The sequence below is a fragment of the Mytilus galloprovincialis genome, chromosome 7 (genome assembly GCF_965363235.1).
Source record: "Mytilus galloprovincialis chromosome 7, xbMytGall1.hap1.1, whole genome shotgun sequence".
In the NCBI taxonomy this organism is placed as follows: Eukaryota; Metazoa; Mollusca; class Bivalvia; order Mytilida; family Mytilidae; genus Mytilus; species Mytilus galloprovincialis.
This window is the reverse complement of record NC_134844.1, coordinates 21,801,046-21,813,281: the sequence shown is the minus strand read 5'-3', so window position 1 is coordinate 21,813,281 and position 12,236 is coordinate 21,801,046. Positions and strand designations below refer to the sequence as shown.

Here is a 12,236-nt window from a genome sequence, read left to right as displayed (position 1 = left end):
ATCAGAGCAAATAACCAACACTTTCTATAATCCTAGATATACCCCTTTATTTCAAAATCCTATCATAGTTTTTGCTTCAAATTTAAACATAATTTTATCTCAAGAACATTTTTTCTTGATTACCTGAATATATGTAAATTTCATAGAAATTGATTATAAAGTAAAGATTGCTTCAAGAAATCCCATGATTGTAATGGTATTTTTATAACATACATATATGAAATAATAATAAAACAATGCATTCAAATTGCATTCTATCCTCACAAAAACACATTTGCATTTACAAGTATTACCATGTAAGTTTACTATTACAACAGTTTTTACAGGTGTTTTATATTACAAATGAGAAAAAAAAACCATAATCAGATGTTCTGTTTGAACATACCATATAGTAACACCTTTCAAGTGTTAGGATATGTGTATAATTAGTTTTAATATTTACAGTATGTCCTAGAAAAAATCTTTGAAAGTATTTAAAACATTTGATCCTCATCAGCATTTTCTATCAAATATTTATATGAATTCCTAGTTTACTATTTAATACTGAATTTATAACATTTATAATGATAGGAACATTATTGTTCATACCTGTTCAGGCTTCCTAATATTAAATTCCCTAGCAAACTTAAATGCTGTCTTTGAATTTAAATTCATTACTAATCTTGATTGGATTATACTTAAATGTATATATACAAACATAAACATGAATTGCATTACTGTAAAAAGTCATATAAACTTAACTTCTAAGTTCTATAAATCATGTATATACAGCAAAATGGCTTAATTATCTCTAACATAATAATTAATGAATGAGACAAAAATCTTTGCATTTGATACAATACAATTCAATAAATTTGATCAATTCCATTCAAATTTTACACTTCTGCATTCACAAAACCACCTAACTTTAAACTTTCAGAAAGCAACAACAAAAAATATGAAATACCCCATGTTGCAAATCATGAAAGAATTCTTTAATAATTCCCTGAATTGAAATCAAAATGTTTCCAATTTATAAACCAGAACAATAATGCACAACTTGCATGAAGCAATTCTGTCATTCTTGATTCAAACATTGTATCTGTATTTCCTCAGCTACTGTTGTTTTTCAGTTATCAAATACAGGACTTCTGGTTGTGCTCCTCCCTCTGTTTCAGATTGTACCACATATATTGTTGATGGACCATTATCGCTGTCACTACTATGAAGAAGAACATTCTGAACAACACTCTGTGCCTCTACAGACAGATCAGAAAATTCAGACTGAAGATGTGGTTCATTCAGATTTGTTACTTGTGAGCTGGCAGATAGAGACTTAACAGCTGAGCTTGTAGAGGATTCAATTGACTGCAGTTGTGTTTCAGCATTATCTGACTGTTGGCTAGAAATGATCAAACTTGTGTTAGTTACAGTGCTTTCTTGATCAACAGGACCCAAAGAACTTGCTTCATCATCTTGAACTGGTTGTACACTTAGGGAACTAATATCTGTGTCATTATTTTCTTGATCAGTTTGTTCTTTGTTAATTTCTACACTGCTGTTCATGTCAGCAACCTCTTGCTCAACTGACTCTCCATCTAATTTTGATTCTTCTGTTGTTTGATCTGAAGTAGGACTAGTTGAGCTTTTAACTTTACTATCACACCTCTCCAGATTTAATGTTGCTAATACTGATTCCTGGACACATACATAGTTATCTCCCTTCTCACTGATTACTGCATCCACTTGTGTGTTATCTCCAGTTTCACTGGTTAAATCAACTTCAGAATTACCTCCCTTCTCACTGTTTACTACATCCACTTCAGAGTTATCTCCCATCTCATTGTTAACTAAATCCACTTCTGATGAACTTTTCTGACTTTCTGCTTCCTCTTTGTCTTCATTTTCATTCCTAGCATCTTTATGAAGTTTTTCAATGTGTACTATTAAATCTCTCCGATGTGTATACGATTTTTCACATTTGAAACATTGATGCTTTTTAGCTGAATTGATATGAGTTTTTTCATGATTATTATGATTGCTACCATCTGCAAATTTCTTGTTACAAACACTGCATTTGTATGGTTTTTCCCCAGAATGGATTCTCTGATGGCCATCCAAACTTTTCTTGGTTGGAAACAGTCTGTCACAAGTCTGGCATTTCAATGCTTTTTCTATGTCAGTGTCTGGGTGGTTAGAATGTATTGAAATCATGTGGTGTTTCAATCCAGAACGTCTTTTAAATTTTGTTGTACAAAGTTGACAATCAAATTTAGCTTTTTCATGAATAAGGCGATGAGTTAAAAGAGTTGACATTTGATGAAAAGATCTACCACATTCATCACATAGATAAGGCTTTCCTTCTAAATGTGTTTTCTCATGATTTTTCAAAGTATCAAGAGTACGGAAACCAACATCACAAGTAGAACAAACATGTGGTTTCTCACCAGAATGTATAAGCTGATGCTGTTTTAGCCTATGAATATTGGTACATTCTTTTCCACATTCTTCACATATTATTGGGTCTTTAGTGTTTCCTGTACTTTCCTGTTTACTTGGTGTCTTCTCCTTGTGTATACCCTTGTGTCTAGATAAATGTTCCATACTATCTGTTAGAAATGTACAGCTGTCACAGGCAAAATGGCCGTTGTTGTTATGTTTTTCTAAATGTTTTTTGAAATTCATGGGTGTTAAAAATACTAATGAGCACATTGCACATGGATAAACCTTTTTGTTTGAATGGATAAGTTGGTGACTTACAAATTCACTCTGGTATCGAAAACTTTTTACACATATATTGCATGTATAATTTTCATGTGCTTTGTCACTAATGGAAAATTCAAATCCTTCTATGGCATGTGGATTCTGAAGTGTTTTCTCTTTTTTATCAGTAGATGAATTAGCTGACTTTGGAGTCTTTGCTTTTTCTTTAACAGCAGGAGATGAAGTTGATGTCTTCTGTACTTTAGCTTCATTAGTGGAAGACTTTGGTTCATTGTCATCCTCAAAGCCAAACCATGTCTGTGGTTTTCGTTTTCTACTACTACTACGTTCCTCGACTGGCGTTGTGACCTCTTGCTTTACAATAATGGCTTTAAAATCTTCATTTACTTTTTCTTGACATTTTTTGTTATGCTTCCTCAGTGATTTGATTCTACTGAAAGTGGCAGAGCAAACTGTGCATTCTAATTTAACATCTCCATCTTCATGTTTTACAGATTTGTGGTACTTTAGACCTACTTCATCTTTGCATATAATGTTACATATGTTACATTTTAAAATCTTTTCTGCGTAATGTTTTTTCTTCATGTGTCTTTCCATCAAGTCTTTCCTTGAGTAAGTTGATTCACATATTTTACATTCAAACTTCTTTGACCCTGTATGTATCATCATATGTCGATCTAATACAAATCTAGTTACAAATGATTTGGAGCAGATTTTACATTTGAAGGCTCCCTCATAGTTTAACTTTGTAAATCTTTTCCTGGGTTTATTCAGATCTTCATCAATTTTTATAATGGTAGGTGAGATCTCTCCCTCTTCAACTAGATCTTCATTTGAATCTTCGTGTTTGTATTCCAAATTTTCAATATCTGACTTGTCATCATTAGTTGTACCTATGGGCTCTATCTCCCCATCTTCTTTGTCAACTACTTTCGATACATCTGCATCGACCTCCATGCTTTCAGGTGAGAAATCTTCCCTTTCTGCCTCATCTTCTGCAGCTGGATCTGTCAAATACATGTAATCGTGTTCTGACAACACTTCTTTTCCTTTTCCTTCATGCTCTGCCAAATGAAGCAGGTAGATGGCTTGGTCTTTGTATGTTGCATCACAATGTTTACATTTATATATACTCTCAATTGCTACTTTTTCTCTCAAATTATCATGTGCTGAGGGGATGGAACAATTTTCTCCAGCCTTTAACCTCATAGGTTCTCCACAACTGTAACACTGGATTTTTCCATAAGATCCTCTCATTGGATCCCTCGTACCGGTATGTGTTACTTTATGTCTTGCCAGCTCTTCTCGTCTGAAGAAAAACTTGTCACATTCATCACATTTAAATCTCTTCCTCCCTAAGTGAATATCTATGTGACGCTGAAGGTTCCAACGAGATGCAAAAATCTTGGGGCAATATTTACATTGGTAGCCATCTTTGCATATCCCATAGTCCTCAGTCACTTCCTCTTGATTATGAACCTGGATTCTATGCATGTTAAATTTTTCAACTTTCTTAAATTTGATGTTACATTCATCACACTGAAATCTGTATGTCAAATGTTTTTTTTCATCAAAAGGTGTGACTGTTATTTTCTTTTTAGGACCAGCTTTCTGGGATTTTTCATTTACTTTTTTAACTGGAACTTCTACTCTTTTCTGATATCCCTCAGGTAAGGGATATGCCTCCATTTCAATCTCTGACAATTCTTTGCTGTGATACTCATGCATGTGTATGTTAAGTCTGTGGGGTCTCCTAAAGTAAGCTTCAACACAAATATGACATCTGTACTTGGCCTTTCTTGTAATCTTTTTCTTTTCCTCACTTATCATGCTTTTTTCCTTTGGTTGTTTTGGGGTTTTCGGTGTGGTATTTAACTTAGTGGTTTTTAATACGTATTTACTCCTATTTTCTTCATTTACATCTGATATAAGTGTGGAAATTGAAATTTTTTGTCCATCAAGTAAAGCAAAGCCTTCCAGACCACTCAAAACTGAGTTATTATCTCCGGACAGAAAGTCAACATCCTGTATCTCATTTATCTCCTCATGTTCATCATTAGATGTCTGAATCTTCATCTTTTTGATAGGTGTTGAGTATGTTGCTACATTGTCAGCTCCATACCAGTAATCTAAAATAAACAATCAAATCTTTCTTTATAAAAAAAATTAGTGATTGACTTTATGTGTGTTTAAAATTATTTGTTAATAAATGAACTTCTGCCAAAAAATAAAAGTATTATATGTCTCATTTTCTATTTTGAAACAAAGATACTTTTATTTTAATGTAAGTATCTAGTTGTATGATCATCAGCAGTCATGGGAGGTCATCTTGATGGTAAGTTAAATGGTGACTAGTCTAAGGAACACATGAAATGCTGATCCATTATAATTAGTTCATGCATTATAAATTGTTTTAAAAGCCTAGAATTGAAATTTTCAAACATTTTGAATGACAAGTAAAGGGCAAAGGTCTGGTTGCCTCCTTTTTCTTCAAAGCAACACATTACAACATTTGGAAGTTGTCATATTATATACCATGATTACTTTGTTGGTATATCACTTAGACAAAAGCTCTTGTTATACAAGCATGGGATTTACCACGAATATATTCTGCTATAAAAAAAATATAAATTTTTATTCAGCTCACAAATTGACAACCCTGGTATTTCCTTTTTAATATGTACTATTCACAAACAATTTCTCATATTTTATTAAAATCAAAGTTGTCTCATTTGCAATCATACCTCATCTCTTTAATATAGACAAAATTTTATGCAATTTTAAGCAACTTTCACACAAGCAATAGGTTTAGTTAGCAATAAAATTTGTAAGGGTTCCGTAGAACCCAGTGGCTCGCCTACTTTTGCTGTTAATTGCAGGCTCAACAAAAATGAGGAAAAAAATTGATAAAATATTCCACTCGATATGTAAGATATAACTCGAGTGGAATATTTTATCAATTTTTTTCCTCATTTGTGAGTACCTTCTGTCCAAGTTTGGTCAAAATCCAGCATAGTTTATGAATCTAATAAAGGTTTTAAAAAATTTAACTGTAGACTGTTTGTAATGCTAACTGGAAGAAAAATCAAGTTCATTTATATGTAAACTATGGAAAAAAGTGGGTTTTTTTTTTTACAAAATTTTCTTCTGTGTACTATCTTATGATTATAAACAAGCTTCTGTCTAAGTTTGGAAGAAATCCATGCTAGTCTAAGAAAGTTATGACAATTTCAAAAACTTTAACCGCAGAGTGAATATTTGTGGACGCCCATAAATCAGGTTAATTTCTGTTGAATCATACCGGTATGTTTGTTTTGATTGGAAGGCATTTGTGATAGTGGGACAGTCATAAAGATTTTGACAGCTTTGTGTCTGAGATATCATATTTACCTTTACAAAACTTCCTAAATGTCTCTGTAAAGAAAGTATTCTGTTCCAGGAAATCTTTGCCTAACTTTGTTCCTTGGTAACCAACAACATTGTCATTGACCTTACTTATCAGTACAGCTACCTCGATTCCTGTGGAGGCATACTTCTCTAACTAGAAAATGAAAAGGAAGTACATGTAATAAACAGATCTATGCAACATCCTATATATTCCCTACCTCAATTCCTGTGGAGGCATACTTCTTTAACTACAAAGTAATACAGGAAGTAAACGTAAAAAACAGATGCACCATTCTGTGTTCCTATAACTCCTTTTTCAATACTGTGGATTCATTTATTTTTGGTAGCAAAGTTAATTCATGAATTCAAAATAAAGTAAATTTTGTCTTTGGTAATATCTGGATAGCTGTCTGATGTTGATTTAACACCATACAATGTATATCTCTATCATTATTTGTGTTTGTAAATCATGTACATGTAAATGTTAAATGAGCTGTGTCGGATAGAAATCTACTGTTTGTAAATGAATATCAATACATTTGCTAATGTATTTTGGGTTGAAAAAATATTTATGCAAAGTCTGCAATTGTTTGAAAATTGAGTTGATAAAGGAGTAGGTCCGGTAAGCACCGATTTTGGCCTCAAATTTCAGGTTCATCTGACGAAAGATTTTGACCACTTTTTAAACACTTAAGTGTCTATTTTATTTGAATCAATTAGTTTATGGAAAGATTTTAACTGATTCAGTCATTAAAAACGATCCGATTCAAGCTCAAATATGAAAAATCTACCAAATATGCTGAAAAATGTCACTTTTCAGATGGTTTTTGTCAAAAATGAAAGTGGCCGCATCCGTGTTCATCCTCAACCTTTATATATATTATGTATTATCATAAAATACAACTTACATTTCAATATTAAGGATGAACACGAATGCGGCCACTTTCGTTTTACACGAAAACCGTCTAAAATTTAACTCAAATGCTAGAATTGTGAAGATTTCAGTAATTTAGCATGACTTTATGGTGCTAGTACCCGATATATGTGCATTGTTATGTCAAAAACAGCCCATATATTTGTAGCAGAAGCATTCTACTGTCCAATAAATAACTAAAAGTTTACATTTTAACAACTTTGTAAAACTGCTATATTTTGGGGCCAAAAAGGGGTCTTCCTGGACCTACTCCTTTCTAAGCCTAAGGCTGTAATTTCATTAAATATAATTTTTATCTTGAATCATGATAATTAATCAAAAAAGTGAATTTCAATATCTTCAGCCATTTAAAACTCAAAGTCAAACATTTCACATATGTTTGAGTTAGTAGGAAGGAACTACATACCAAGAATGGACTGAGTGGACTGAGTGGCAAGTGTCTTTTTGAACAATTCTCTATAAGTATCATTTGTGTTCATTTATTGTAATTTATATGAAACAAATATATCAAATATATTTACAAATCATTGCAAATGGAGAAATGTTGCTTTAAACAGGATTCAGCAGCAAAGTTTGTTTCTATCAAATATAGTATAATTATTACCACAGGTTCTAGTTCGTCAACCAGCTTGTAAACAAGGTCTGCCCTTTCCATTGTATGTCAGCTGTCTCTTTATAACTCGAGTCTAAATCTTAAAACTGAAATAAATAATGCAATTGTGAAATATTTTTCAACCAAATTGAAGTTTGGAAATACATACAAGATCTATAGTTCTCACAGATGAATATAGTACTGTGCTGAAATGTATCAACATTTAGTGTGTATTCCTAACTGAAACTAATCAACTATGGACATACATGTCAGACCTAATCGAAACAGCTGAAAAAAGAAAATGAAACTTCCTATATTTTTATATACTGTACATGTTACATGTGAGTGACCATATATTGAATTAAGTTTTAAATTCCAACAGTTTATTAATAATATTTTTTAGTGTAACTGGGAACCAATTTTCTGTATAACAATGGTAAATTTTTAAAATTCATATAAAAATGTTAAAAATCTTAATTTCTCTCTAAAAAAAAAAGGTGACAACAAAGCGTATTTATCTGTAACTGCTTTTCAGCACACAATTGAATTACAGTCCATATTAGTAACATTACAATGAAATTACAAGATATTTTATACAATGTGTGTAGGCAAGAATGCAATCTCAATTGAAGCACAACAAATGTATTTGGAAACCACTTTTCTGAACAAATTTTGGTGTATTTTTAGTACCTTCATGTATGCCCTTGACCTTTTATGATCTTTTATGTTGTGATGTCATAAATCATTATAGATTTTTGTCTCAATATCTATGACCATACATTTGTACATATGATATACTAAGGCCTAGAAAACAAATATTTGGTTCAGGTAACCCTACCCTACCTAACAAAAAACGCTGATGGTGACCCTATTTTTTTTTTATAGCAGTGTGTGATAAATATTTCCAGAAGGTCATCCTGAGCACTATCATCGTGGGAACTCTTACAAATTAAAACAAGATGCTCCGCAAGGCGCAGCTTTATACGACCGCAGAAGTTGAACCCTGAACGGTTGGGGCAAGTATGGACACAACATTCAAGCTGGATTCAGCTCTAAATTTGGATTGTGATTAAATAGTTAACACAGGATAGGTTTTAGACACGGAATGAATGTGGTCTAATGAACTTAAAATATTTTTTTTGCCTTTGAGCAATTCACTATGCTGTTGAATATTAATCCTCTCAAAAAAATGTTTGAAGAAATTTTCTTTTTATTTATGAAATCTGAAATGAGAAAAATTTAACCCCCCCCCCCTTTTTTTCACATCCCCCTTTCCCTTTTTCCAAAACTGATCTCAATTCAACTTTCTAATGGAGTTTGCAACAATAACTACTCATTTAAATACATCATAAAATATTAAAATGTAACAAAAGGTGCTTGTTATCACTGAATGGTAAAGATTGTTTTAATTTATCAGTTGGTAGTAAAAGTGAATATACATTGTATATTGTATAAAACAATGATTTAAGTTGATTCAACTTCTATTCTGGACAAAGAAATTAAAGATAACTCCAATCAATTGAAAATGTCTTGCTATTGCACAATATTGTGCAATTAGATATTTCTTGCTATTGCGCAATACTGTGCAATTGAAGATTTCTTGCTATTGCTGAATACTGTGCAATTGAAAATTTCTTGCTATTGCACAATACTTAATGTAATAATTTTGGACCCCGATTTGGACCAACTTGAAAACTGGGCCAATAATAAAAAATCTAAGTACATTTTTAGATTCAGCATATCAAAAAAGCCCAAGGATTCAATTTTTGTTAAAATCAAACTAAGTTTTATTTTGGACCCTTTGGACCTTAATGTAGACCAATTTGAAAATGGGACCAAAAATTAAGAATCTACATACACAGTTAGATTCGGCATATCAAAGAACCCCAATTATTCAATTTTTGATGAAATCAAACAAAGTTCAATTGTGGACCCTTTGGGCCCCTTATTTCTAAACTGTTGGGACCAAAACTCCCAAAATCAAACCCAACCTTCCTTTAGTGGTCATGGACCTTGTGTTTAAATTTCATAGATTTCTATTTACTTATACTAAAGTTGTGGTGCGAAAACCAAGAATAATGCTTACTTGGGCCCCTTTTTGGCCCCTAATTCCTAAACTGTTCAGACCTCAACTCCCAAAATCAATCCCAACCTTCCTTTAGTGGTCATAAACCTTGTGTCAAAATTTCATAGATTTCTATTTACTTAAACTAAAGTTATAGTGCGAAAACCAAGAAAATGCTAATTTGGGCCCTTTTTGGCCCCTAATTCCTAAAATGTTGGGACCAAAACTCCCAAAATCAATCCCAACCTTCCTTTTGTGGTCATAAACCTTGTGTTAATATTTCATAGATTTCTATTCACTTTTACTAAAGTTAGAGTGCGAAAACTAAAAGTATTCGGACGTCGACGACAACGCAGACGACGACGCCAACGTGATACCAATATACGACCAAAATTTTTTTAATTTTTGCGGTCGTATAAAAAAATACCCAACTTCCCAAACAACATTTTTGGGATATGTTACCTGAACCAGACAATTTAATTGTTTAGGCCTACATGTAAGTTAAGATTGCTATCCCATATGAAGTATTTGATTTTTGTAAATAATTAGCACAGATCTGGAAAACACTTTTTTTCACAAATGTCAGTTTATTTTTTGGTAACTACAGTACAATATACTCCCATGGGAGGACTGCATTATTTATAAAGAAAGAAAAACTACAACCTTGACCTCAAATTGAAACTTTTATTCCGGTACCACGATTTCCTGAGAAATACAAGAACTTTTATAATATCCCGAAAACAAACTGATATATCGCGATAAAAAGATTTGTTATGCAATATGGTGTTATGCTACTTTTTATGGTGTTACTGTTTACTACTTTTAATAATTATCAAAGAATATCAATTAAAGATATTTCTCGGTTTTCTCATATATACAAATCGTTTTTCTGAAGATTGCACGTACTTTTATTAATTATGAACGCCTTAAACTTTATAATTGTATGCTGTTACACTAATTCAACCCAGTATAACACCATGAAAATCTTGTAACACCATGAAAATCTTGTTATTGGGATATATCAGTTTGTTTTGGGGATATTATGTTGTTCTTGTATTTCTCGGGGAAATTGTGGTACCCATTTTATTCTGGATTTTTTTTCTATTTTTAAACAATAACCTTGACCTTTGACATGGTGACCTAAAAGTCATTAGTCAATAGAGATGTTCCTCTCATTATATGAGACTGTTCATTAATGTTTGATTGCAATCTCAATCTGATATCAAATATTTCAGTAAGCATCTTGAAAAGAAAATTACTTGCAGATTGACAAGCATGACAAGTAAAAAAGAACTATATAGTAATATCTCCACTGCCAAATTCCCTCCTAATTTCATAGTATGGGTAATTTGAAACAGCCATTGGAGACATGGATGATGATGATTTGGTAGTGATGGATTCAGGGGGATCTAAAAAAAAAAAAATTGGGGGGGGGGGGGGGGGTCTGGGTGGTTCCCCCCTTTTATTTTGGACGATCACTGCATTTGAATGGCTATATACACCCTATAAAAACTTAATAATGTAAAGAGTGGGAAAATGTAACAAATAAATTAGGTTATTATAACAAGGATTTGTATAGTAAGATCCTTGGTAATAAGAATCAGTTATATTATTAGTACATTTGCATATCTATCCTCCATCCTCCAATTTAGGAGGGTGTGCCCTGTGTCTTACATGAGGCACATTGACCATTGCAGTTCAAACAAAGTTACATTTCCAAATAAAAATCAGTTTTTCTATCAATTACTTTTAAACAATCAATGAGAGACAAATCAATGAACAGTTATCATTGTGTGATATTTCTAATGTGCTTGTAAAACATTGTTTGCATTATGCAATGTCAATAGAACTAAGGTTATAGGATATACCCGCAATTACAGTGGTGAGAGGTGCTCCGTGCACCAGATTGAAACTTTATATTTATTGTTTCATTTAAATTGCAAACCTGAGAGGTAACCTTTTCCATATTCAGCTGTCTTAAATGTTTAAATTTCGATGGCAAGCGTGTTTTCAGCAATATAACCTCTGGCAAAAAATGTCACCGCCGCAACACCATCAAAAGAAGTGTTAAAACCTTTCCCACATTCCCGAGTAATATACAATTTATGTCGGACGATCCCGGACGTTTTCGAATTCTCAGTTTTTTTTCTGTATATGTTGTGTCCTGTCTGTGGCAAAAGCGCGACATGTATTTATGGAACTTCAACTAAATTTGAAAAAAAATATGTATTTTTCTATCATATTTGCTTCAATATAATCAAATGACATTCTGATGTAACAGGAATCCAATGTTGATTTCAGGTTCATTATGTTTAATGTATAATAAGTATATGAGATTACTTAAAGTAAATAGAGGTAAAATATTATACAGTGCATTTACTGCAGATCAAGAATTATCTAATGAAAACTCAAAATGCTGGTTTTCTACACTAGTATTTAAAGTACTGAATTAAACTTGATACAAAAAAAAAACACACATTTTTTTTTTTAAATAGTCTGATAGATACTTTAGGCAGCAATCTGACATACAACTACAAAATATCAAATCTGGAGCT

At 32.2% G+C, this 12,236-nt stretch overlaps 1 protein-coding gene across 1 annotated transcript; it reads right to left on the bottom strand.

Moving 5' to 3' along the window:
- Window positions 1-957: 957 nt before the first annotated feature.
- LOC143082543 (uncharacterized) lies at window positions 958-11,747 on the bottom strand. Its single transcript, XM_076258261.1, has 4 exons — window positions 11,627-11,747; window positions 7,629-7,723; window positions 6,094-6,244; window positions 958-4,832 (listed from the first exon to the last, which is right to left on the bottom strand). Exons 2-4 carry the CDS (start codon window positions 7,677-7,679, stop codon window positions 1,096-1,098), a joined length of 3,939 nt encoding a protein of 1,312 aa, XP_076114376.1. The 5' UTR covers window positions 7,680-7,723; window positions 11,627-11,747; the 3' UTR covers window positions 958-1,095.
- Window positions 11,748-12,236: the final 489 nt, after the last annotated feature.